This window comes from Sander lucioperca, chromosome 4 (assembly GCF_008315115.2).
Source record: "Sander lucioperca isolate FBNREF2018 chromosome 4, SLUC_FBN_1.2, whole genome shotgun sequence".
Taxonomy (NCBI): domain Eukaryota; kingdom Metazoa; phylum Chordata; class Actinopteri; order Perciformes; family Percidae; genus Sander; species Sander lucioperca.
The window spans coordinates 21,448,508-21,475,843 of record NC_050176.1 but is presented as its reverse complement, the minus strand read 5'-3'; the positions used below and the strand labels follow the sequence as shown (position 1 = coordinate 21,475,843).

At 41.2% G+C, this 27,336-nt stretch overlaps 2 protein-coding genes across 7 annotated transcripts in view; both read left to right on the top strand.

The window, feature by feature from the left end:
- The first annotated feature begins 281 nt into the window (after positions 1–281).
- sp2 (sp2 transcription factor) lies at positions 282–21,948 on the top strand. The gene is made up of 8 exons (XM_031299906.2): positions 282–398; positions 9,063–9,139; positions 9,743–10,495; positions 11,383–11,601; positions 11,914–12,208; positions 14,322–14,499; positions 14,964–15,157; positions 17,487–21,948. The coding sequence occupies exons 1-8, from the start codon at positions 392–394 to the stop codon at positions 17,585–17,587; spliced, it is 1,824 nt and encodes a 607-aa protein (XP_031155766.1). The 5' UTR covers positions 282–391; the 3' UTR covers positions 17,588–21,948.
- Positions 21,949–22,814: 866 nt separating this feature from the next.
- The window catches only part of abcc10 (ATP-binding cassette, sub-family C (CFTR/MRP), member 10), a 28,717-nt gene continuing 24,195 nt past the window's right edge, over positions 22,815–27,336 (top strand). The window contains exons 1-4 of one of the 6 annotated variants that reach the window (XM_031299901.2): positions 22,815–22,871; positions 23,118–23,185; positions 24,599–24,812; positions 25,423–26,788. In XM_031299901.2, coding sequence (XP_031155761.1) covers positions 24,637–24,812; positions 25,423–26,788 — 1,542 coding nt within the window. In that variant the 5' untranslated portion in view covers positions 22,815–22,871; positions 23,118–23,185; positions 24,599–24,636. The other 5 variants (XM_031299904.2, XM_031299903.2, XM_031299900.2 and 2 more) reach the window with 5 other exon arrangements.

Sequence of the window (27,336 nt, the reverse complement as noted above, 5' to 3'; positions counted from 1 at the left end):
ACAACAGCGACTCAAAGCTCATTGCTCAACACGGTTGTCACTCTTGTTTTGATCGAACTGCCGTTCAATAATCACATTGGTCGTTATGGACGTCAGTGAAACCGTGTCCCCGCTGTAATAGGGCCCTCGCTTGTTCTAGGTTTAGCTTTTGGAAACGCCCCCGCCGAGCACAATCTCGACATCCCATTGGTCGAGCCGTCATCCATCGACCAACGTACAAAAATATCGCACCACGATTGGCTCAGATGAATTTCAATCACACAGACAGCTCAAGCTGATTCGTCAACGCGCGCGTCGTTCAACTCTCCATTGTCCGTGGATTGGTGCAGCAGCGCGGGCGGATTCCTCCACGGGGCTCGGTCTTCAAGGCTCACGGAGAGCGAATGTCGTCATGAGCGGTGGGTAGGAATTAAAACATTGGTGTTTATATTACATTCTACTTCGTAAAACGTTATATCTGTATTGGACACAAAGCTCTGGACATTATGCAGTACGATTAAGTGTGTTTTTAGGGGGGACTCGGGCAGTTGATTGAACCAAAATAAGCAATGCACTTCCGGAAAAGGGCTGCCTTTTTCTGTAACGTTATCAAAGAGAGTTTGACTTGCTAGCTACGCGGCAGCTAGCCAAATATGCGAGTGTAAGCTTTGGTGCTTTATTTGTTTTTCCCTCTGCATTCCCCCCGCCCATTTATTCCACAATTAAATACAGAGATGGTGCAAGTAACAGTCCCATCTTGGTTCGTTTATAAGTAGAATCTAAGCTGCACTCCGACCAAAGCAGCTTAAGCTAGCTGCTAACCACTTCAGCCCCCGGTTAGTAGTGCTAGATAGCTAGCTAGCTGGCCACCGTTAGCTGGTTGTCCACAGCAAACCAAACCCAACAGTAACGTGATGTGTTTGATGGCGGGGCTATTTTTAGGCCATACTGTTTTTTTTTTCTCCCCTCTTTTGTGTAAATTACTGGCAGTGGTAGAAGAAGTATTCAGATATTTTACATGAGTAAAAATACTAATACTACATTTCAAAATAACGTTACCCTGTTAAAAGTAAAAGTCCTTCCTTCAAAATCTTACTTAAAGGGGACCTATCATGCTCATTTTCAGGTTCATACTTGTATTTTGGGTTTCTGCTAGAACATGTTTACATGCTTTAATGTTCAAAATGCTTCAAAAAAATGCTTCAGAAAATGTCATGCTGTCTGTCTAAATATACCTGTTTTACCTGCACCGTCATTGCAGCCAGGGAACGACTGTAACGGCACTGTAGCATCACTTTCCACCTATAAACTGTATAGTATAGTTATGACATCACAACCGTACGGAAGACCTAAGGACTCCTTTAAAGGCACAGTTTCTGAATTGGGCTGGGTGCATTTCTCTGTGGATTTAGCATTTTGATACTTTCACAGTGTTTATATAGCACCTTGACCTGCTTTATAATCAAACAAGACATGGAAATCCCACTTTTTTTTATTTTTTAACCATATGGGACCTTCAAGTTAAATTACTCTTTATGTAGAAAGGCCCTTTTCAGAATCATATCACTGGATGGATTATAATTATTGATGCATTAATGTGTTCATCACTAATGTTTCCGCTGGTAACGGTAAAGCTAATTTCAACTACTTTATATACTGCTGGGTGGCTTAATCCATAATAGTAAATCATCATGTATTAGTTGTTTTATATTTTGTATTAATAATTGGAATCTGCAAAGTAACTGAAGTTATCAAATACAGTGTAGTAAAAAGTACAATATTTACCTCTGAAATGTAGTGGAGTAGAAGTATAAAGTAGCATAAAATGGAAAGACTTAAAGTAAAGTTCAAGTACCTCAATATTGTACTAAAGTACAGTACTGGAGTAAATTGTCCTTAGTTACCTTCTACCACTGTGTGTGGGTATTACTGGCAGGTAGACTGGCATTAACTGGTGGTGGTTGTACGTTTGTTTGGAGTTCATTGTTCTGAAGCTTTCTGCTTGGTTACCACAGCGGCTCTGTAATCACCCGTCCATGTTGGAATGTAACTAAGTACATTTACTAAAGTAAATTCAAAGTACTTGTAAAGACAAAAAAAGTCCAGACTGCTCAGGAAGTTCAGTCAAATGTTTGAAGGTGCGCTTTGGGGTCAGGAATTCAATTAAGTGTAGAAAAAAAAAAGGAAAATCCAAGGCACTCTTCTTCAAAATTATTTAAAAAGCCTTTATTTTACTGGCCATTTCATAACAGAAAATGTAACAGACATAGGGAGAAGAAACCCACGCGTAGCAGCACAGACGGCCTTCCTCAGGGTGTGCTTCCCAGACAAACAATTTCCCCTTTTGTGTAGGTTAATTGGAAACACCTGAGTCACATGATGAGTTAGCCTAACACATGAAAACATGCCAAAACAATCCACTAGGTGCCTGGCTGTAAATGTTCACATGCAAAAGAATGAAAAAACAGTTCACCAAGTGGCTGTACATAGTAAATATCCACACACAGAGAGAGTCCACTAGGTACCTACATTGCAAGTTAAGCCCAAACAAGTATATACAGAGAAAATGATCACAAAAAAGTACTGAAATCTATTTCTTCATTCAACCCAGGGTACTTGTACTTTACTTGAGTATTGTAAAGTATTTTATGTATGCCTAACTTTAAACTTGTACACCACTACGTCGCAGAGGTAAATATTGTAGTTTTTGCTCCACTGCATTTGTCTGACAGCTTTAGTTACTTTTCAGATGATGTTTTTCATCCCCTTCCTGTCCACGGAAAAAGACAAATCTCCCGATGTGTTGAATGTTTGTGATAGACTGAAGGATGAAGTGTTCCTTTTATGTGTTGAGAAAATTCTCCTCCTCCTCCTCAAGCTAAATAAACTCCTTAAAAAGCCTCTCGGATCAGCTGGAAAATGCATCGTCACAGAGCTGAAAACAGGGCTGTTTTTCTGACACCATGAAAAAGTTTTAAACGTTTTTAGAGATACGTGGTTCTCACAGGACAGCGGCGCTACAAACATATGATGATCTTATAGAAAATGATGCGTTGCTGTAGATTAAACTACCCAACAGTATGTTACGGAAAATGAGCATAACCTTAAACATCTACAGCAGGAAAATGTAACCTTCACATTAATGCCAAAGGAATGTTAATCCAGAAACATCACATATATAAATAGGAAAAACACTGACAGGGAACAATTTACCCCTCAATGAAAACTTACTTTCATACTTAACTGTTGCTGCTAACACTTGCATATTTTTACTGGAGTAATGTTTTTAAAGGCCCTGAACACCCACACAGGTGTTTTGAGTTTATCTGGCTGATTGGACCTCTTCCCAGGACTGTGGAGGCGTGTATAGACTGATTGATTGACATCTTCCTGAGTCTCTTGTTAGCTGTAGCTGTGTTCGAAAGTGTTTGTTAAAGGTCCCATGACATGCTGCTTTTTGGATGCTTTTATATAGACCTTAGTGGTCCCCTAATACTGTATCTGAAGTCTCTTTTATATAGACCTTAGTGGTCCCCTAATACTGTATCTAAAGTCTCTTTTATATAGACCTTAGTGGTCCCCTGATACTGTATCTGAAGTCTCTTTTATATAGACCTTAGTGGTCCCCTAATACTGTATCTAAAGTCTCTTTTATATAGGCCTTAGTGGTCCCCTAATACTGTATCTGAAGTCTCTTTTATATAGACCTTAGTGGTCCCCTAATACTGTATCTGAAGTCTCTTTTATATAGACCTTAGTGGTCCCCTAATACTGTATCTAAAGTCTCTTTTATATAGACCTTAGTGGTCCCCTAATACTGTATCTAAAGTCTCTTTTATATAGACCTTAGTGGTCCCCTAATACTGTATCTAAAGTCTCTTTTATATAGACCTTAGTGGTCCCCTAATACTGTATCTAAAGTCTCTTTTATATAGACCTTAGTGGTCCCCTAATACTGTATCTAAAGTCTCTTTTATATAGGCCTTAGTGGTCCCCTAATACTGTATCTGAAGTCTCTTTTATATAGACCTTAGTGGTCCCCTAATACTGTATCTGAAGTCTCTTTTATATAGACCTTAGTGGTCCCCTAATACTGTATCTGAAGTCTCTTTTATATAGACCTTAGTGGTCTCCTAATACTGTATCTGAAGTCTCTTTTACATAGACCTTAGTGGTCCTCTAATACTGTATCTGAAGTCTCTTTTATATAGACCTTAGTGGTCTCCTAATACTGTATCTGAAGTCTCTTTTACATAGACCTTAGTGGTCCCCTAATACTGTATCTAAAGTCTCTTTTATATAGGCCTTAGTGGTCCCCTAATACTGTATCTGAAGTCTCTTTTATATAGACCTTAGTGGTCCCCTAATACTGTATCTGAAGTCTCTTTTATATAGACCTTAGTGGTCCCCTAATACTGTATCTGAAGTCTCTTTTATATAGACCTTAGTGGTCCCCTAATACTGTATCTGAAGTCTCTTTCCCTAAATTACGCCTTGGTGCAGAATTACAGCCACTAGAGCCAGTCCCACAATGAGCTTTCCTTAGGATGTGCCATTTCTGTGTCTGTAGCTTTAAATGCTATTGCTCATAAAGCGAAGATTCCTGATTGGCCCATCTGAGCTTTCATTTTCTCAAAGGCAGAGCAGGATACCCAGGGCTCGGTTTACACCTATCACCATTTCTAGACACTGGGGGACCATAGGCAGGCTGGGGGAACTCATATTAATGTTAGAAAACCTCATAAAGTAACTTTTTCATGCCATGGGACCTTTAAATAGTGAACTATATGAGATATATTCACTCACTGAAAACACAATGTTGCGTGACTTGCGTCAGTAGATGCGCCCGTTATTTGTGTTTTACGAAGGCAGGTGCGCCCAGCCGCGTTGCATTGTGGTTATTCCCACAATCCCCCTGTTCCCATGGCAACAGGGGAAAATGGCTGCTCTTGTGTGAAGTAAACGCAACATTTTTCAACTTTCTGCTAAGATATATGTGACTTTTTTGCAACGAAAAAATGCGGGGATTATGAAATCATGCAAGCCCCGCATATTTTGCGTGGAAATAGGCAATTTATGCGGCGTATTTGGAAAAATGCGGCCCCTGCATAAATATGCGGACTTTGGCTGATTATGCATTGAATTATGCGATTGCATAATCACGTTTTTTTGGAGGGACTGACTATTTCCGTGATAGGGAACGGTTTCGAACACAGCTTTTGTTTGTTGCACCAGTTAGGGCGGGACAAATGACAGCTTTCCCATTCTTATTGGTAGACAAGATTTGTGACCTAATAAATTCCCATCTGAGTGCGCCCACCTTCAACCTGAGCGGAGGTCTAATCAGCCACAATAACTGAAATCCCCTGTCTGGGTGTCCAGATGTAATATGCAGGACTTTTATGTGTAGTGGAGTATTTTCACAGTTTTATCCGAGAGAGATTAGTGGCTTAGCAGGCTGTGGTATCCCCGTGTGAATTATTTTTGCTGTGACAGTGAAGTTTTTGGCACCGTGATCCATAGCTGCGTGCTGATTGTCAGAAGAGGTTTTGAGGATTATGGACAGACCTATGTTGTGGTACTTAAACAAAATAACAAATGCTTAGCGCTGTGACTCAAAGGTATCTTTAATACTGTGCTTTAGAGGCACAAACTGCTCTACTTTGATGCTCATTTGTGCCTAAAAATCTGCATATTTTGCAGTTAGAGTAGACTTTTCATGAATCAGTCATATCGCAGCAGCCTGTGTACTTCTCACTGTTATTGCTGGTTGCTATTGCAGTGCTCTGTGGTGTTATGTGTCACCTGCTGTTTGATTTCAAGTGCCAGCTGATCTGCCTTGGCATCAACTGCAATGTACTCCAATACTACCAATATCAATGTTTCAGTTTGTTTGACACATTCATGAATGATGACAGATGTTGAGTGTAAGGTTGCTCCAGTACTGCAGCATGAAACCATAAATTAAAATACTTTAGGGAGGCTACAGCAGCACTAGACTGCCAACATTTACATTTGTCTTTTGCACTTGACTTTACTTCATGGTATATATTTAAGTAAAAAGATTATATGTTGTCTTCAAGCTGTATTGCAGTTCAGGCAACAATGGCCAGTGGAAAAGGTCACTCAGTGTGAATCCTCAGTATACCACTTTACTCAGAGCTGTTCTGTTTAACAAAAATGGCCTCAACCTATTTTGGCCATCAGGCAGCCTTGCCTGCTACTTTAAGATTTATCCTGCTCTTAAACTATTGGGCAGCATGCCCTAAATGTACTCAAACGTACAACGGTCCTAACAGAAACATGATTTGCTCAATAAATTTAGTCTTTTCCTCGTTATGATTGCAGTCCAACGGTGCATTTCTTTGCTTAGAGAGCATCTGGATTGTTGCCAGTATTTTGACATTTGTTGGTAGAGCTGCAAAGATTAATCGATTAGTTGTCAACTATTAAATTAATTGCCAGCAATTTTGACCATTGGTTTGAGTTAGGGCTTGGCGAGATGGAGAAAATCAGATATCACGATATTCTTGACCAAATACCTCGATATCGATATTGTGGCGATATTCTAGGGTTGACAGTTGGTGCTCTAACAAAATATCTTCATACTTAGATTTCAGATAAATAATCATCAGTAATGTGGACATAATGTCTAAGTGGGGAAAAGGCAAATAATAGAACAGCTAGAACAGTCTGGTACGTTCAGAAAATTACATTAATTTACTGTAATGCAGCCTTTAAAACCAGGAAAAGACAACACTTATGTCATATCACGATATTACGATATCCAAAATCTAAGACGATACCTAGTCTCATATCACGATGTCGATATAATATCGATATATTGCCCAGCCCTAGTTTGAGTCATTTGTAAAGTAAAGTAAAGTAAAATTTCTCTGATTCCAGCTTCGTAAATGTGAATATTGTTCTAGTTTCTTCTCTCCTCTGTGACAGTAAACTGAATGTCTTTGAGTTGTGGACAAAACAAGACATTTGAGGACGTCATCTTGGGCGTTTAGGAAACACCGATCCACATTTTATATCCTAAACAACTTACCGATTAATTGAGAATATAATCGACAGATCAGTCAACAATAAAAATAATCGTTAGTAGTTGCAGCCCTAGTTGTTGGTGAAAGATTTGATACTTTTAAAGGAGCAAAACATAAACTTGGAAACAACAGAACAAATCCCACACTGCTCTCGCTATAGCATCACCTTTTTATTTATTTATTTTTTTACAAAAACTAACGTTTCGGTCCCCCCGGACCTTCATCAAGAGTATCAATCAATCAATCAATCAAACTTTATTTATATAGCACTTTACAGCAACCAGCAGGTATCCAAAGTGCTTAACATCGAAACCAAGAATAAAAACACATATCATACAAAATAAAGAAAGAACATGTAAAATCAGAAATAGTTACAGAGAAACAGAAGAATGAAATCGTCACACCACTGCTACGTATTAAAAGCCTGACTAAACAGATGCGTTTTAAGTTTGGACCTAAAAAGAGCTACATCTGTAATAGTGCGGATATCAGGGGGTAACTTGTTCCAGAGTCTCGGAGCAGCAACTGCAAAAGCCTGGTCACCCCACCGTTTATATCTAGACCTTGGCACTTCTAAAAGTCGCTGGTTTGAAGACCGCAATGACCGGTTGTGCTCCCGCAAAGTTAAAATTTCGGACAAATACTCCGGGGCCAGACCATTTAAGGCCTTGAAAGCAAACAATAAAATCTTAAAATCGATTCTAAAACGCACAGGGAGCCAATGAGAGTATCTCAAACAACAATCCCAACCAGGTGTACATTTCCCCCCTCCCATTCTGTTTCCTTTGATTCCAAGTCGATGTCATCTTCCAACGCACCTGCACGGAAGAATTTTATAGTATAAGTTTATAACACAGTTTCTTGTCCTGGATTTTAAAAAGTGTGATCTTTATCTAGATTATCATTACATTGAACAAATCCAATCAACATACCCAAATGATTTTTAGCTGATACACACAGTGGCATAGCCTGACAAGCCAGACCCACATCAAGTTGTTGGGTCTGGGAACACACCATTGGCAGGGCTCAATCCGAGGGGCGGGATAAACGGTTGTTTTTCAAATTCTCTCTGCACGCAATAGGATAGCTCTACAACCAACCAGAGCAGCGAAGAAGGTGACGCAGTCAGTTGATAGATTAAACTTTTGCCGTATCCGGTCGGCAAAACTCCGAACACATCTTATCTCTCTTCTATCTCTCTATCATCTCTTTATCAGGATGCATAGTATCCAGGATACTATGCATCCTGATAAAGTTCCCTTGGCCTTTGGAATTAAAATACCCCCACATCATCACATAGCCTTCACCATACCTAGAGATTGGCATGGTTGTATTTCAGTTAGCCTAATAGCTGCTTTGATTTGCATTAAGAGATGCTTTTATGGAAAGTACCCCATACCAATCTCTAGGTATGGTGAAGGCTATGTGATGATGTGGGGCTATTTTAATTCCAAAGGCCAAGGGAACTTTATCAGGATGCATAGTATCCTGGATCCATGAAATAACTGGCCTTTAAAAATAAAAATCTGCCTGCCTCTATGGGAATTTAACATAGCGATGTACTTAGTTATGCCCCCTGTATTTTAAGGAAGAACATTTATGTATTTACGATACATTATTCATTCACAAAGAAAATTGGTGTCCTTAAAGGTTGGATTTTTCCTAATTTTTTTAATTAAGGCATTAAGAAAAAACGTTTTTTTTTATTCCTCTTTTTAGTCAACTTTAGCATGGGTTCGTGAACTTATGAGTGCCACTGTATTTGTAATCTATCCGACCTAATTTGTAACTGGTGACGTTTAATGATCACGTGGTGATCGCAGCGAGACATTACAGCGCTTGTCGTTCTTAGATCTGCTTCTGTTTCGTAGGAATGTCCTGCATTTCGTTGTCTTTGTACTTGTACTCTGCACAATGACAATAAAGTTGAATCTAACCTAATCTAATCTGATGTCCTTGAAAAAGCCTAACTACTGAAAATAGATGCTGCAGGCAGCCTGAATCTGACTCTGCTGTGTCTGTGTTTTCCAGAACAACAGGACAGTATGGCCACCACTGTTGCTGTCAGTCCCAGTGAATACCTTCAGCCCTCCACCGCTTCCACACAAGTGAGTAAACAGCCAGATGTCGTGTCCAGACTACTGTCTGCACTCTGGTTGCACTCTCCTGATGTCCCTTTCATTAACCCACGATGCATCCATGCCGCTGCACACCGGAGGCACATTTTTGTGCCGGGATCCGACTGAGCGACTGACTCTACCATTTTATTTTTCCAACTATTGTTTGTCTAAAGGCTGATTTATAGTAGAACGCGCAAGGTTCTACGCAGAGCCTACGCTTTTTAGTGCGTATTTGAAGGCTTACCCGTTAATCCTCACTTATTTATTTTAGCGTCTTATCTCACCTTATCTCTCTCTTTTTTTAAAGATTTATTTTTGGGGCATTTCCACCTTTTAATGGATAGGACAGCTAGACATGAAAGGGGAAGAGGGAGGGGGAAAGACATGCAGGAAATTGTCACAGGTCGGACTCGAACCCTGGACCTTCTGCGTCGAGGCATACACCTCTATACGTGTGTGCCTGCTCTACCAACTGAGCTAACCTGGCCACGCCCCTTATCTCTCTCTTAGTTCTTACCTGTTTCTGCTCAGGCTGGCTTTAATGCCGACTGTGTGTGTTGTATCTGAGTTGTTGTGTTTGTCTTCCCGCAGGACACCCAGCCCTCTCCTCTGGCCCTGCTGGCTGCCACCTGTAGTAAAATCGGCCCTCCTGCTGCTCAGGCTCCTGTCACCTCTCCTCCAGCGCAGCCGCAGCCTCGCAGGCTCCTGCCCATAAAGCCGGCTCCAATCGCCCCCGCTCCGCCCAAAAACCTCTCTTTCCTCTCAGCCAAGGGCAATGTGATCCAGCTGCCTGCCGGCCTGGGCACCACGGCCTCTGGCAATCCCATTGTGCTCACTATCCAGCAGAGCCCGGCCCGCACACACACCTCGGCCCCCGCCAACATCCAGTACCAGATGGTGCCGCAGATCCAGGGTGCCCAGACTATCCAGGTGATGCCACAGGGAGGGCAGATCCAGCTCATACCAGGGACCAACCAGGCCATCATCACCACCCCCATGACCGTACCGGCTCCGGCGGCCGCCACCACTCCCATTACGCCGCAGAAGACTGTAGCCATCAAGCCCTGCCCCAAGTCGCGCAAGCCAAACAACTCTGCGGCAAACATGGTGCAGCTGCCGAGCGGGCTCACGCTGCCGCTCAACGTGGCGACCGGAGAGGTCGGCGGGACTCAGTTCATCACAGAGACAGCAGCTGCCCCTCCCACTCCGGGAAAGGGACGACGAGGGAGGAAGAAGAAAGTGGTTTTGACTGCTACGCCTCCTCCTCCTCCTCCACAGGCTGCCTCTCCACCCCCAGAGCAGATGGAGACCATCTTGATAGAAGCTGGCGACAACATCATTCAGGTACATCTCTCAGAGGAGCAGATTTGCAACGATTAATGAAGAAAATAATCATTAGTTGCAGCCCTACAGAGGAGCACTAAAAGCAACAGAATGCAATGCACCCTTTTTGTCATATTCCACCGGCCCATACTGCACTACACATATCAAGTGCTGAGTCGAACAATCTTAACATGTTTCTAGAGCTGAAGTGACATCTGACTGTTCCTGGTCAAGACACAGTAGTTCACTTGTATTTGCTATGCAAACTCAAGGTTCACTTACTTGTGAGAGAATGTGAATTCAGCCAACAATGAAATGTTGATGTAGCTTAGCAACTGCATTTGACTAATCAAGTCTGTGAGATTTAGTTAAAGGCGCCGGATCAACCATAAAGTAAAGTTTTTTTTTTTCTGGTCTGTTACGTCCACAAACAATCCTTAACACAAAGGTATTGCATTTACGGTGATATAAACAGATAAAAGCAGTTAATCATCACAAAATCACTTTTTTGTCAGTTCAATTTCTGTTAATTGACAAATCTGTAAATAGACTGAACCAAACTTAATCAGTCTTTATTTGCTGGCTAAATTTACATCCTCAAGTTGACTTAGACTGATCGATTCTGTGTCATCAAGCAGTAAACTGAAAATATCTTGAATATATATTTTCATGTTAACAGATTAAAAACTAGATATTCTCCTCAGGAGATGGGCCGGAGCAAAACAGAGCTAAAGGGAGAGGGAATATAGAACTTGCGTTCTTCAGGTGGATGTTGCTTTGTGTGTAAATAAGCCTATGCTCACCAAATCAACTTTATATGCTCTCTTTTATGGTCACACAAATCCAGATGCTGCAAAGCCTCACACCTGAACCTCAAAGGATAACCTCTTCTGTCTCTGTATTTGCAGGCAGGCAACAACCTACTGATCGTGCAGAGTCCCGGGCAGCCACCAATGGTGCAGCAGGTCCAGCTGGTCCAGTCCAAACCGGAGTCTCAGGTGGTTCAGATCCCCCAGCAGGCCTTGAAGGTGGTGCAGGCTGCCTCCGCTACATTACCGACCATCCCACAGAGACAGTCAGTCCCCTCAAACCTCCAGGTTACTCAAACAGATGCAACACCAACACAGGTATCCATTTAGAAAAATACCAAAGTTCCCCTTTAAGCCTTCCCGTTTTCAATTTCAAGTTTTTTAATTTTAATTTACATTTTTTAAGTTGCAAAGCCACTCCATCCATATATTTACAATTTCAATTTTACTTAAAATTAGTAAAATAGTTATTTTTTAGGTGGCCTAATCCTTTCTGAAAGTAGAGCAAAAAATATTAACCTTTTATTTAAATTTTTGCATGTTATCTCTATAGGATGACATACAGTGATGTTAAACCAATGAACCCCAGTCACGTTTAAAGACATCCGTTTGGCTTTTTCTCCCCTTCAGTTCCTCTTCAAAACAGCATCGGGTGAGTGGCAGTCTGTTCAGCTACAGGACTCGGTCTCCACGACAACGACCCCCACCACTTCGGTCGTCACCACCAGCACCTCGCCGCCGGCGGGCGCCAAGAAGACGCTGGGGGGAGGACGGAAGGAACGGACTCTGGCAAAAATTGCTCCGGCGGGGGGGATGATCGCACTGAACCCGTCGCAGCTCTCCTCAGCGACCCAGACGGTGCAGACCATCAGCATCAACGGGGTCCAAGTTCAGGGAGTTCCTGTCACCATCACCAACGCCGGGGGTGAGCTCATGTTGGTTTGCTTGTGTTTCCAAGTTTTCTGTTGGTTGGTTGTTTTTAAAGTGCTCATATTATGCTGTTTGGCTTTTTCCTTTTCTTTTATAGTGTTATATATCTTTTTTGTGCACGTTACAGGTTTACAAAGTGAAAAAGCCCAAAGTCCACCCCAAAGGGACTTACCATCTCCAACAGAAAACACTGTTCACAAACTGCTCCAAACAGCTCTATTGTAGTCCAGCCTTTACTTCAGAGACAAACGTGGTCACTTTGGAACACACGTTATAATGCTCGCCTAGCTGCTAGCATGGCACGCCCTCATACTCTGCTTCTGACTGGCTAGTAGTCCTTACCTAGGTACTGTCAGGGCACGCCCTCATACTCTGCTTCTGACTGGCTAGTAGTCCTTACCTAGCTACTGAGCATGTGCGACTCCCAACAAAGATGGAACAGCAGTGTGATGCCTCACTCTGTAGCTAAAACAGAGAGCTCAACACACAGGGTGAAAAGAGGAGCTGCAGCAATGTGCAGTACAACAAAAATATGGTGTTTTTTAAAAAAATTAAACCATGTAAACCTATTCTGGTACAACCTCTAAATACAATTATGAACCTGAAAATGAGCATAATATGAGCACTTTAACAAACTAGACCCAGGATTGTAAAGCACAAAGTACAAGACAATGTCGAATTCTTTTAGTTTTTATAATGGCCTAGAGCAGGGGCCCCTAACTTGAAAGAGAGATGGAGCAGGGACCCCCTACTACACATATTGTATAAAAGTGAGTTGCATAATAAACTGGGCCTACAATAACATGCAGGGCGGCGTAAAGCCTATACACACACCCCGTTATGGTGCCCTAAAATACTAATCTATTAAAACAGTAATTATTTACATTCATATATCTTCATGTTTTATTGTCAAACACAAATGTGCCATTTCTGTGTCTGTAGCTTTAAATGCTATTGAGGAGGAGAGAGGGGCAAGGTGGAGGGTGGGGGTGTGTCCTTGACCAACTGCCACTTTGCTCGTTTGAAAGCCATGATGTCTCTCTCTCTCTCTCTCTCTCATGGGTGGGCCAAATTCTCTGGGCGGGCAAAGCAGAGAAAGGGGAGGTAACCTTCCTCCTTATGACGTCATAAAGGGAAGATTCCAGATCGGCCCATCTGAGCTTTCATTTTCTCAAAGGCAGAGCAGGATACCCAGGGCTCGGTTTACACCTATCACCATTTCTAGCCACTGGGGGACCATAGGCAGGCTGGGGGAACTCATATTAATGTTAGAAAACCTCATAAAGTGACATTTTCATGCCATGGGACCTTTAAAAACCAGTTGTATTGTTTTTAATAAACATTTGTTAGAAATAATTAAATAAATTCAGACATAGTTTGTGGTCCTATAATCGTGATACAGTTTCACCAAAGGTTGACTAAGAATGATGTTCAGTTAGTGCCCAGCCCTAGAGGGCAAAATTGGCAGAAAATATCCACCATGAAGATGAGATTATTCAAGATATTTTGAGTCTTGTTATTTAAGCTCAACAATCAACAACAGCAGAGTCTTAATGAAGTCCAGACAAAACCTCCCTCTGTTAAGACTTAGGTGCACATATTTGGTGAGGGGTTTAGGGGTCCCCCCTCAAGTAATGTTACGTTTTTTTAACCAAAGAAATGCAATTTCATGTCATTTTGGACCATTATTATCACAATATCTTTCTCTAAAAAGTTGGAAAAGCTAGACCAGATAATAAATAAATAACACTCAAAAAGCTTAAAGACAGAACCTGCTAAAGAAGTTCACTGGGGACCAACTACAATCATTAAAACTGAGCAAAGTCATTTAGTTAGTTTTGATGTTACATTCATTTGGCTTAGGTGTTGCCCAAAACAGCTTGGACGCTGCGCCTAAGTCTTTTAACGGTTGTGAAAAGCCAGATCTCTTTGCTTTCATGGGTTTGCATCATGTTAATGTTACTCATGTTAATCATTAATCAGAATTTCAGTCCACTTTGACTCATGGCAGTTGGCTTGTAGTCTAATCAGATTTTTAGAGGAGCTTGGCAGCCCTGGCTGGAGCCCTGCTGTGTCTCTAACAGTGTGTCTGTTTCTGTGTTTGTCAGGCCAGCAGCACCTCACGGTGCAGGCGATGCAGGGCGGAGGACTCCAGCTGGCAACAACGCAGGGCCAGCCGGCCATCCAGGTGGACCAGACCCTCACCCTGGAGCTGCCCGGCCAGCCAGGAGAAAAGAAGCGACGCATGGCCTGCACCTGCCCCAACTGCAAAGACGCAGACAAGAGGTGAGTGTGTCAAGAGATGGACAAATATGTGCCAATATCACATTTTTACTTGCCCAGGTTTTTCCTGGCTTTGCTGGGTGAAACATTCAACAAAGAGACAAGAAACATCTTAGAATTATAAGGCTGTAAGGGAATATTACCAGCTCAAGACTAAATCGATGTTAAGGACATATTTTCAATTCATTGCTGACATTTTTAATTAGCTAAGTGCTCTTAGACAGTTTGAGAATTGTGTGTAAGAAAGAGAAGCCTTTCTTTTTTCAGTAAATAATGTTAAAATACAAATGTAATTATTTGTAGATACAGTATGTACTTTATACATAAAAATTCTGTTACTTAAAATAACAAGTTTTTGCATGAACAGAACAAACTTTTCAAACTTGCATTTAAGTCAATTTTGATGCTAAATCAAGATGATGTTGTGTGTGTGTGTGTGTGTGTGTGTGCGCGCGCGCACTCTGCAGGCCTGGGGAGGTGGGGAAGAGAAAGCACATCTGCCACGTCCCCGGCTGCGAGAAGACGTTCAGGAAAACGTCGCTGCTCAGAGCTCACGTCCGGCTGCACACTGGTGAAAGGCCCTTCGTCTGCAACTGGGTTTTCTGCGGGAAACGTTTCACGCGCAGCGATGAGCTGCAGCGGCACGCCAGGACGCACACAGGTCTGTCTGCGCGCACACACACACACACACACACACACACACACACACACACACACACACAATGGCAAAGTTTCACTGCAATATTGAACAAAATCCACATAACAATCAACCTAAAGCAAAGATCAATACGGCTCGGTGAGGTAAAACCTACAAATGAGTTTTAATCACTTAACAAACAAAAATGATGAATTGAAATGATGAAATCCAAACTGAAAGAACAAAAGTAGGGGAAGTGATGTTATCTTATCAGAGTGACTAAAGGCAGAGAATGTTGATGTTTGTTTTTATTGCCCTGTGTGTGTTTTGTTTATATGGAAACATTCCATTAATGTTCAGTCCCTCCAGAAAAACGCGATTATGCGATTGCATAATTCAATGCATAATCAGCCAAAGTCCGCATATTTTTTCAAATACGCCGCACTTTCACCGCATAAATTGCCGATTTCCGTGCAAAATATGCGGTGCTTGCATGATTTCATAATCCCCGCATTTACGTTGCAAAAAGTCACATATATCTTAGCAGAAAGTTGAAAAATGTTGCGTTTACTTCACACAAGAGCAGCCATTTTCCCCTGTTGTCATGGGAATGTTATGAAGTGACGTAATTACGCGACGTGAACATCATCGAAAAGCTGCAAACCCCGCGATGAAGCCATGATGAAACCGCAGTTTTTGCAAGTTCCCGCAATTTCATCGCATAAAATTGCATAAATATCCCACACATTCCATCGCATTTTTTAAGAAAACGTGCCGCATAATCAAGGATTTTTGGCCGCAACAATCACAAAAAAAGTCCTTCCTTTTCTGGAAGGACTGAATATTTTCTTAATATTGATATAAATAAGGATATGACAGAAACCCCTCACGTGTTTAAAACAAAAACTTAAACCTCTAATATTTTTGTTCTGTTGAATTATGCTATCTTACGGAAGATATCTTGGTCTTGGCATACCTACAGTATATGTCGGTAATTGTTGTAGTGAACAGATCATGTGAGCGGAGTGGAGCGGTGACAATTTCCGCTCGTCGCTCACAGAGCTGTTTGTTCCCTCTGCTCCACCGCTCCAGGCTGCTCTGCTCAATATCGCTCCACGCTCAACTCAACTCAACTCAACTCATTTCACCCCACTCCACTCAAATCGCTCACAGCTCCCCTCAAAAAAAGAACAAAAGCTGCGTTGTATTAATCAGATGAATGGCACCCACCCTCTCTTCATGCCGCCAGTGCCCGGAGCTCCACCAGCAAAAAGTATGCCTGATGACAGGCACTGTTGGGCTTGGACTGAGGGCTGGCGCTCTTCATCTCCATGTACTGCCCGCGCTGCAGTAACACAAAGACAAGCATGCTCAGATTTAAACGGCTTACGGCATAACGTATCATACTGAAATTTGTGAAATCCATAAAATAATAAACTTTTCTCATTACAAACAGTAACAGAAGATGGAAATCATTTCAAAAACGTTTTAGCTATCTATGATTGTTTGATTGCTAATGTTAGCTCAAAACGCCATTCAAGTGACAGCCTTTGTTAGCCTGTGTTAGATTGCTAACTTGTAGCCAGCAGTGAACGAACTATGTAGGTCCATTTTTACTGTATTGACATTACAGAAGTCTCTCGTTAGCATCTTGTAGGCTACTTGTCGCAAAAGTGACGCATGCACAACTCACATCTCCACTCGACGCAAAGTGACGCGTGCGCGACTCACATCTGCACTCGACTCACATCGGGTAGTGACACGTGCTCCAAACTCACGGTGTGAGCCGTACCAGACTGGGATGGAGCGGGAGATAAGGAGACACTCTTAACTTTTGAAAAATCTACTCTACGCTCCATCCAAAAATCATCACGCTCTGCTCCGTTCACTTGCTCTGATACAGAAGTTAAAGATATTTCCGTGGTTATTTAAAAACATCAGTTGTACAGAGTTTGTTCACCAGAGAGTACTGGCAAGTTTGTTTGTTTTTACACTATAAAAGGCTCTGGCACCTATTGCACTTTTGGAGACTCTAGGAGTTCTAGGTACCACAAGTAACTCTGTGTTCTGGGAGTGCAGTGTTCTAGCTGGGCAATAGGGTATTAGAGCGCTCTTTAAGCTTTTAAATTGTGGATTTTACAGGAAGCCAGTGCAGAGAAGCTAATGCGGGAGTAATACGATTTCTTTTGCTAGTTCTTGTCAGTACACATGCAGCAGCATTCTGGATCAACTATCGGCCACCGCTATGTAAAAGCTCATTAATTATGTTGTGTTGTTTGTAAGAGTTTTCCTCATATTGAATTTGACATTTAAAAACATTTTCCACATCGCTTTATTTTTGTTTCCCCCACAGGAGACAAGCGTTTCGAGTGCAGCCAGTGTCAGAAACGCTTCATGAGGAGTGACCACCTGACGAAGCATTACAAGACTCACATAAACACCAAGAACCTGTGAGCTGCCTGTATACTGACTCAAACTAAAGACTGTGTAAGAGGAAGGAGGGGCAAACAGAGGAGACGATACCAAGGGAGTGTCTGTGACTTATCCCGTTATGGGAAATACTCCAAAAAAAAGTCCCCGTATCCCATCACACTCCTCTGGGACACTGTGTAGCGTGGTGTACAAAGAAATCCTTCCTGGTGGACTTCATACTGATCCTGCAAATTTATCAATTAATAGTTTATCTTCGTTTTAGTATTTTCTTTGGTCTGAGTTGAGCGGAGGCCAGATCCAGCTCCGACTGAACATGCAATATGACGAGATGGCAAGGCTTCAGATGCTTTACTCTGCTTGCTTATTTATGAACTTCCCTTGGGGGAAGAACGTACACGGAATTATTCAGACGCCAACACAAAGACCACAGGACTCCAGTCAAAGTTTCCCTCTCTTTTATTTTGTTTTTCTTCCCCCAAATCCTGCTTGTTTTTTTTGTTTTTTTTAAATCTTTGTCAGGGAACATTGGGAGCTCCTAGAAATTGGCTTTCAAGCACCAAAAAAGTAAAAAAAAAAGCATTACCATTGTTTTGTAAATTAACAAACAATTGTTTTACCTCAGTGGAATGGTAATTTTATTTTAAGGTATTTGTGTTTCAGCAGGAATCTCTCCCCAAAAGTTGGGGACGATTACATAAAAAAAAACATTTTAGAAGTTTACATTGGCTATTTTTTAAAGTGTGTATATGCATACTATTATACATCATATTCATAATGATAATAAACTATTTATAACATTTTCCATAAAATTGTTAGCAATTGATTTACAAAGTAGGTATGTAGAAAAACTTGACATCAAAAGAAATGAGACAGGAGGCTTAAAGGCACAATGAGTAGGATTTTTCAAAAAAAACAAACTGTAGACTAAAATAATCCCATTCAATCATAACTTACAGTATGACTTACTAGAAGTGTGTTGTGGTTTTTTTTACCTGCCCTCTGCCTGTATTTTCTTCTTTTGCTGTTTTCAGGACGTTTCTGGGCATCAACCTCTAAAACCTGGCAAAGTGCCAGATTGTAAGCACGCATCCAAGAGAAAGCTACGAAAATGTCAGACACAGTGCTGAAAAAAACGCAGATTTAGTTTGAGGAAACAGAAAGCGGACAAAGCTCGAGTCCCCTGCTTGAGCCGGGGATAAACTTTGGCTGTTGAGTTTACAAACTGCAAAGCCTACTCATTCTGCCTTTGAAGTTTCACAGCAGAAATACAAAGAGGATGTAAAAAGAACATTTTTATCACATTTGCTTTGAAGGTACTGATATCAGGCTGAGCTCTTCCAGCAGAGCAATGGCATCTCTGGTGGCAAAGCTTTTGATGCAGTCACTTTGCTGCCAACACCACAGAACAAAGCAGCAGCACCTCAGGCTTGGAAGGGGTTTAATATACAGTTCAGGGGCCAGACGTCACTGTGCCTTAACAGTTGTAATTCAAATCTTAAAAATCCAATTCTAAACAAACAGGCAAAAAGTGAAGAGCTGCTAAGATTTGATTTGTATAGTGATATCTTAGTGAAGACCCTGACTCCTGCTGGAAAATATACAAACGGTGGTATAAATGCGAAAACATGAAGGTATAGACAGCAAATGTTACAAAAGATGTATTTTTTGAAATACAGTTTGTTTAAAGTGAGAGAAGCAAGACAACGTTGAAATTTGATCGAATTTCACTCTTAAACCTGGCAAAGCTTAGCAAAGTTTCAAATATTGTCTTGTGTGTTGGTTGATGGAGCATAATCAAGACTGTTTTTTTATCATTAAACATTAAGGAAATGTAGACATCCTGAGACTTGATGGCGACTCAAGTCTCCCATCATGATTAGGTATAATGTCACAAAGTGCAAGCTTGTAATTAGAGAATAATAGAGGACCCAGGGTTGATCCTTGTGGAACACCAGATATGACCCCACTGAACTTTTGTGATCAAGCAGTGTGTTGTAATCAACCATATCAAAGGCTGTGAATGGGTCAAGGTGAAGCAGGATGTCCCCTCTATCAGCTGCAAGGAGGAAGTTGTTTGTAACATCCTAGACAATTGGAGGACTGACATTCTTCAGAAATGTTCATTTTATGATGCGGAGGAAACGCTGTTAAGTTCCCTAATTTTTTCTTTTGAGGATCGATAGTTAAGTCTCCTTTTGTCAATAAGTCATGATTGATAGCTGCAACATTTGTGGAGGACTGCATTACTAACCTGTTGTCTAATAACCTGACTAAGTCCAAGGAGAGTGATGACTTCACATATGAATTCATGTATACTACCTAAAATTCTCTACCTTTTTAGAGAAGTACTGCAAAAACATTCAACTTTCTGGAGAACTTTGTTTTCTGTGACGACAGGTCAAAGTTGATAACCGTCAAACAAATCCAAGAGTTTTTTTAAGTTTGAAAAATAAGGTCAAAAAGGTCTCTTGAGTCTCCAGGTGCTAATGATTTAATTCAGTGAAATATTAGTGTGATAAACCCGCTCGCACCCCTCTTTTCCCTCTGAGAGCAAAACCAGGTTGCTTCATAGTTGGTTATCCATCTAGGATACCATAACAGGTACGCTTACGTCTAGGGCTGGGTATCGAACTTCGATACTTTCAGTACTGGAATATGTTGTTAGCACTGAGTATGGAAGCTGTCAAAAAATAAGAGTTGGCATTGAATATTTGGCCACATTCATACTCTATGAACTTGTTCTTTTATCACATAGTTCCTGATTTAAATCAAACATTTTAAACAGTATTCTGTTTAGTTCTTGAATGGCTGCATGTGTTTAGACATTTGATTTTAACAACTTAACATCTCCTTTTATTACCTGAAAGGTTTGCCTTTTCATTATGGCGTATATTTTAGAAAAACGGGTTTGTACTTCTCAAAGTAAGATATAAAAAAAGTATGATACCCAGCCCTACTTACACTGTGTGTACTAATAAATAAGTAACTAAATTCCAGGGTAACTCTGCGAATCTGCTTTACTCACAGTATCATTTTGGATTTCATGATTTGTAGGCTATGCATTGCTGTATAAATATGAACAGATTTCCAATTATTTGGCCTGACTTGACAATCACGTCCCAAGATGAAAAAAAAATCTTTCTCAGGCCTTCCAACAGTTACTCTGTACATGAATTGTTTTTTTTCCAGCTATGTGATAGCTTTAATTCTGAATTAACACTTGAGAAGGTTTTTTTTTTATATGCAGATGACCAGCATAAGGCCTACTGTACAGTATTCACACAAGTTGCTTAAATGTATTTTGCTTTACAGAAAACATTGTTTCTCATGTTTTTTTTTTTTTTGATATAATGAAGATTTACTGACGTTTCGCTTACATCTCATCAGTCAGTTTAAAGTCTGAACTTGTACGTGAGTTACTTTTATTTAAAGAAATACACCGACTTATTGTTAAATACGCCTTTTGGTCAAATTAGCATGGTGCTTCACCTCTGTGTTGAGTTTTCACTGTGGCGTGGTTTCAATACTGTGACATACATGTTAAATGGATGGTGCTGCCTTGCTAAATATTACAACGTTGACCAAAAGGTTAAAAGTCTGATTTATTTTGTATAGCACTTTGAATTGTCAAAGTGATTCACAGGGGCGGCAGAGAAACCTAAAGCTTACATGTAGGTGGCCAATATTTGGTGTATTTTTTCTAGAATGTCTGAAGACATGCGATGACATGGGGATGGAAAGACAGAGCCGGTTCATATTTATGTTTGTATTTCATGTCTGAATATGTAAATACAGTGTGTGTGTGTCTGGGAGACACAATAAATGTAGGATAATAAAACCCAAAAGTTAAGCTGCCTAGTGTTGTTGTTGGCGTTGCCAGCCCTGAAGGAAATGGACTTTGTACAGTGTGTAAGGAATAAAATATAATGTGACATTGTATAGCTTCATTCCTGCTTTGTATACGACTTCTAAATCTTTTTTCTATTGAATTAAAGATGCCTTAGACAGCTGCACCCAGTATTTTTTTCTGTCTAATTCCAGGTAACATTTGTAAAATTCCTTTTGTGTTTTTTTTAACTTATGTTACATGCTCATGTAATGTTCACTGATTTAAAATCCCAGGTTCCAAAATTTGTAAAGTTGATCTTCATTGTAATGATAATGAGATTTTCCAAATTTAGACGTTTCTTTTGCTTGGTTTCGGTGAATTAAATGCTTCTCCTTCTTCAGGCCTATATGTCATATAATGTTCAGCAGCCAATTGTTGTGTTTATATGGAGAACCAGCAACCCATTTTATAAACTGTGTAAAGGTGCTAAAACATAATGTTTGCTCCTTTTCTACAGTCCCCCCCCTCCCCCGAATAAAGAACTTAAACCATTTTCCCGCTTCGTTTATCTTTTCCTACTACCATTTAAGGATGAATTATAAATATAAAATCTTTTTAATGTAGTAATTGCTTTATTTAGTCCTTAGTCTTTTTGTAAAAATACAACATATCAGACTTTGTCGGTCACAATAACGTTTTTTCATCATTGGCCCTGCAGTTTAAACAGTCCACCATCCTTTATAAAGACGGAGACAGGCATTCAATGTCATTAGGATATACAGTATATATATATATATATATATATATATATATATATATATATACTACATTATGATATACTACATTATGATATACAGATGGTACAGTAACCATATTTTTTATGTAACAATGTGGCAACAATGTTATACTGACCCAACTTCATAAACATAAATGCAAATGTTGAATATTAATCACAACTTTTTAGCTGTTAAAATCACTTTAAGCTTTTGTCTTTAAAAAATTAAAATATAAGAACTAATTTACCGTTTATTGTCTTGTTATTCTGCATATTTCTTCATCAGTGGTGGAATGTCATATACATATCAGAGGAAAATATTGTACACTTTACTTCACTGCATTTATTTACATAAAAAAACTATACTGTACTACTGATCTACTCAGTAGTACACAAAGTATCTCAAATTCTCTCCACCGAGACGAACTACAACATTAACATGCTCTTCTTTGTATTTGTTACCGATAGAAACAAAATAATATCATATTTTTCAAAACTTTAAAAGGAGCCATTCTGCATAATGAGTTATTTTACTTTGAAGTAAAATATCTGAATACTTCTTCAACCGCTGTTCTTGCTGCTTAGATTTTGCTCGTAAACATCCAGTATTTCTGCCTGCACACGACTTTTATTTTGAAAAGCTTGTGGCGTGCGTCATCAGGAATCGACAAACGTATTTCCTGCTAGCTAGATGAAAGCCGGTAATATTGAAAGGTCGCTTATGTTAATAACATTGCATTAGTGGTGTTATTCAGTTGTATTAAGCACTGGTTTATGTCGTTAGTATTTTATTTACGTACTACTTGTGTTAGCATGACATTGCCGTTTAAACAGGATGCTATTTTGTCAGCTAAGCTAGTTGGCTGGCCTCATTTGTTTACATTAGCTAGTAGATCCAGCTGGTTGGTTTTAGTCAGGAAACACCTTTATCTCTGTCGTTTTAACAGGATCCCTTTTATCTGCTACATGAGTCGTTAAACCGAAACACATTTATGATGAGAAACTATCAACAAATGTGAGTGAAGTATGTTAAGTTTGTTGTTTTAGTTTATAACGCTGTCTTCTTCTTGAAAAAGGGCTGCATGTTGATGGTGTTTTCGCATTTGTAGGCCAACCGTTTTGGCTAGCTGGACTAGTCTGACTACTTAACAGTTAGTTAATCATTCAAACTTCAAACTTATTCAAAATCAGTTTGGTATTTGGGGGGACCAAATGGTTCCAACATTTTATACATTTGGTTTCTGAATTATACTGCTTTTATCTCTGTTGATTAGATTAGTTGATAGCCATTTTTTAAGGAAAGAAGAAAAACAACGGATTGGACTTTTGAATAGTAATGTAGGGTTCCTGAACAAAATATACCAAGTTTTGAAACTAATCATTCTAATCAAATAAGAAGTAAACAAAACATGAATCTGACCAGACATATTTTTGTCAATACTAAAAGTAAAATGTCAGTAGAAGTTTAATAATCAAACTTACACATGGTGATTTAGTTTCTCACCTTTTTATCTGCTCTGTAACTCACAGCTTGGTCTCTAAAGGCAGACAGGCACATCCGGCAAATCTGGTTTCTCATTTTTTTTTTACCTTTATTTATCCAGGTAAGTCGATTGAGAACAAATTCTCATTTGCCACACAGTTCCACATTCATACCTGGAAGCTGCCCAGTACAACCACAGTCTGCTCTGCTGGCCACTGAGCAGCTCCACTGGAGCGGTTGGGGTTAAGGGCCTTGTTCAAGGGCACCTCAGTGGGACAAGCACTGCTTTTTCACTTTCCCCACCTAGATTTGATCCTGTCGGTCTGGGGATTGAACCGGCGATCTCCCTGGAACCAAGCTCGCTTCTTTAACCTCTAGGCCACCACTCCCCTAAATCATAACTAGCATCTCTTTTATATGCAATCAAGGGGGAACACTTCTCATCCCCTGCATGAGACTGTGAGTTCCCCGAGCAGCTCCTTCAGGAGCACCCTCAGTGCAGGAATAAGCGCTACTGCAGGTCCCTCATTCCAGCAGAAGTCAGACATGAGCCAACACTCAACACAGCCAATATTCTGCACTATTTATAGTTATGTATTTATTACTCTGAATATCTTACTGTGACCTGTGCAATATGCCAGTTTTATGTTCATCTGTATATTTATCTGTATATATATTCTCCCCACCTGTAAATACAAAAAGTGTTTATAGTGTACATATTACCGTTATTACTCTCTTCTTTTTTCTATTTCCTATTTTGTTCTTTGTGTATTTTTCTATCCTATTTGTATTTTATGTGTATTTTTGTTATTTGTGGTGTTGCAATGAGCTGCTGTGACAAGTGGATTTCCCTGTTGTTGGATCAATGCAGTCTATTAGCTATCTCTTATCCTGTCTCTCTCCATCCTTTACAGTTAGAAACTCACATTGTTTTTTGCTCCTTAGATATTTTCTAGAATGATGGCAGTCAAGTAAGAGGAGGGATGAGGGTCTTTGGACCAGCAGAGCTGGTCGCAGGTCTCTGTCATACAGACGAGAAGAATCCTTTCCCCGTGTGGCAGGATGGACACGTCAGCCCCTGTTTCAACCAACTGGTCCTCGGAGTCTTGCCTCATGCAGGGATGGCTATTTTCAGTGCCTGCTACATCAGCATGTCAAGGTAAGTCATACCTATCAGCAAAACATAAAACACAGACTTTTCTCTGATATCATTCACACAAGTTCGGGCATCTGGTAAGGATGCCCCCTGGACGCCTCCCTAGGGAGGTGTTCCAGGCCCGTCCAGCTGAGAGGAGGCCTCGGGGAAAACCTAGGACTAGGTGGAGGGATTATATCCCCCCGGTCTGGCAAAGCCTCGGGATCCCCCAGTCGGAGCTGGCTAATGGGGCTCGGGAAAGGGAAGTTTGGGGCCCCCTGCTGGAGCTTCTGCCCCCGCGACTTGACGATGGATGGATGGATGGGATGGATGGATGTATGGGATGGATGGATGGATGGATGGATGCTCAGTTGGTGGAGTTATTGGTAAATAAATAAATATACTAGTTAGATTACCAGTTAGATTACTATAATTAAATCTATACTTTACTCTAGGGATGGTGAGGTTCCTCTAAACTTTGGTTTAGAGAGTGGGAAATTAAACTTATCAATCTGAAAATTACGTATTTTAACAATAATGGTATCTGTTATTTTATCAGTATTGGCCACAAAAAAAATCATTTTAAATATCACGCATCTTAAGTATTTTCAGTAATAATATTTCTGCTTTGTAGCTGCGACCTCCTCCGGTCGTCTCCTCCCTGTGGTTGGACACTCCGGTGGGTGTCGGCTCTGCTGGCCGCGCTGCTCTTCACCGCAGATGTCGTCCTGGCGAGCTTCCTCCAGCGGACGGACTTGTACCTGGACGTCCTAGCTGACGGCAGTGCCACCCTGGCCTGGCTGGTCCACTTCGGTGCCATCACGGTGCTCCAGAGGACAGCTTTCAGGAGAACCAGAGGACCTCCTCTGCTGCTGCTGCTGGTTCTTCTGTCTGTCCCAAACGTGGCCATCACCTTGTGGATTTACTGCGACAATCAGGAATATTTGAACCTCACAGAACCTCTTGAACTGGCTCGTTTTGTGCTCGCCTCAGCCCGCACGCTCCCCCTTCTGGTTTACATTCTGGCATTTGCATTTCCCTGCGTCACTGATGCTAGATACACTCTGTATATCAACGCTGTGGATGGATCCCCACTTGTCCCAGAGAGCACCCAACCGGAAACAGGTGAGATGGTGGCCGAGGACGGGAGTGGTGGCGTCTCTCGGCTCTTCTACCTGTGGTTGAACCCTCTCCTCAGACGGGGGCAGCGAGGCGAGCTGGACAGGCCAGCTGATGTTTATCACCTCCCTCGGAAACTACGGACTACTGTGGTGTGCCGGTACTTCCACCAGTGCTGGGAAGCCTGCCGACGCGGGGCAGCGGTCAGTAACGGACAGGATCCGTGGCCCAGGCCGGTCAGCCGGAACCTCCTGAACGGCAGCTGGAGTTACCAGGAGGAACCGCTGGAGCTGGAGGGGGATGTAGGACTGCTCAGGGTGCTGCACAAGGCGTTTGGGTTGCGTTACTACGTCCTCGGTGCGCTGAAGGTGGCGGTCAACATGCTGAGCTTCGCAGGGCCCCTGCTCCTTAGCAGTCTGCTAAACTTTATGGAGGACAGGGAAGCTCCTGTGAGCTGGGGTGCCTGGTGCGCTCTGGGGCTCTTTGCCTCCACCCTTCTCTCTTCCTTCTTGCAAAACATCTTCGTCTTTGAAGTCTCCAAGGTGGCGCTGTCAGCACGCGCCGCCCTCGTGTCGGCCATTTACGGCAAAGCCCTGCAGGTCAGCGGCAGCAGCCTGGCCGGCACCACGATGGGAGAGGTGGTGAACCTAATGAGCACGGACACCGACCGCGTGGTCAACTTCTGCAGCAGTTTCCACGAGCTGTGGAGCCTTCCCTTCCGGTTTGTTATCACCCTCTATCTGCTGTACCTGCAGGTGGGCGTGGCTTTCCTCGGAGGGCTGGGCGTGGCTCTGCTGCTGGTGCCTTTCAACAAGTTCCTCGCTACACGTATCCTTAGCAACAACCAACATATGCTCAGGCACAAGGACAGCCGCGTTAAGGTGAGAACGTTTTTTTTTTCTACAAGTCTGGCGGGACGAAAAGTAATAATAGTTGTGGACATGATGGTGGTTGCAATGATAATTATAATAATGATTGTATTAATTAATGATATATTTTGACGTATTACAGAAAAATCTATATCGACATATTTGGATATATGACACATACTGTATCATCGCTGTCAGGTGTAAACCTTGCATGTCCAAAACCGTTGTTTTTTAGGAAATGAAAAAAGGCTAATTTGAAAACATTTCATTGAGCTATTTACCTCAGACAAAATTAGAGCTTGAAAGATTATTCCATTAATCGATTAGTTGTCAACTATTAAATTAAAATTTTAAATTCTCTGTTTCCAGCTTGTTAAATTTGAATATTTTCCAGTTTCTTTACTCCTCTGTAAAACTGAATATCTTTGAGTTGTAGCCAAAACAAGACATTTGAGGAGGTCATCTTGGACTTGGGGAAACACTCATCGACATTTTTCACCATTTTATAGACCAAACAACTAATCCATTAATGGAGAAAGTAATCAACAGATTAATCGAAA